The 795-nt window shown below is 64.9% G+C and overlaps 1 protein-coding gene across 1 annotated transcript in view; it reads right to left on the bottom strand.

Moving 5' to 3' along the window:
* The window catches only part of CACNA1S (calcium voltage-gated channel subunit alpha1 S), a gene marked incomplete at its 5' end in the record, with an annotated part of 26,448 nt that overhangs the window by 9,894 nt on the left and 15,759 nt on the right, over positions 1-795 (bottom strand). The window contains 1 exon segment of the mRNA XM_015568450.1: positions 612-668. Coding sequence (XP_015423936.1) covers positions 612-668 — 57 coding nt within the window.

A 795-nucleotide genomic window follows, 5' to 3' on the forward strand; every position in this document is an offset into this window, starting at 1 on the left:
CTCACCTTCTCTCTTTCTCTCTTTTTTTAAAAAAAATATTTGTATTGATTTCAGAGAGGAAGGGAGAGAGAGACAGACACATCCATGATGGGAGAGAATCATGCACCGGCTGCCTCCTGCACGCCCCACACTGGGGGTCGAGGACAACCTGGGCATGTGCCCTTGACAGGAATCGAACCCGGGACCCTTTAGTCCGCAGGCCGGCGCTCTAGCCACTGCCCCACACAGGCCAGGGCTCATCTCACCTGCTCTTGAAGCTGCCCCTCTCCCCACGCCCCGCCCCCAGGTCCTCCCAGCACAGAGTGTCTCTAGGGCTCACTCACAGCTCTGTCCCCAAGACCTGGCCACGCCCCAGCCAGGCGGCCTCTGCCCTGTGCTCCCCTCAGATGCCGGGTGACCCTGGATGGGGAGAGCCCGGTTTCCAGGGCGCTGGGAACCCCACGACATCCACACGTGACTCATGCATGTTCTGCCACAGAGCCTGCCCCACCCTGACCCGGGCCCTGGGGGGCGGGCACTGCTCTGGGGGAGGGAGTCCTGAGTGCGGGTCCCGCCATGCACCCGGCCAGGCCTCAGCGTGCAGGCGGAGGGCGCATGCAGCCGGGAATTACCACGGTGCCGCAGCCGCCACCCAGGCAGTACAGCCCCCCGCTGGAGGCCAGGAAGGTCTGTGGAGAGAAGCGAGGGGGCGGAGGGGAGGGGGCCAGGGAGGAGAGAGGAGGAGGGACACGGTGGGAGGGCAAGAGAGAAAAAGACAGTGAGGCCGGGCATGAGACCCAAGGGGCGGCCCGTCGG

Source organism: Myotis davidii, unplaced genomic scaffold (assembly GCF_000327345.1).
Source record: "Myotis davidii unplaced genomic scaffold, ASM32734v1 scaffold685, whole genome shotgun sequence".
Classification (NCBI taxonomy): Eukaryota; Metazoa; Chordata; class Mammalia; order Chiroptera; family Vespertilionidae; genus Myotis; species Myotis davidii.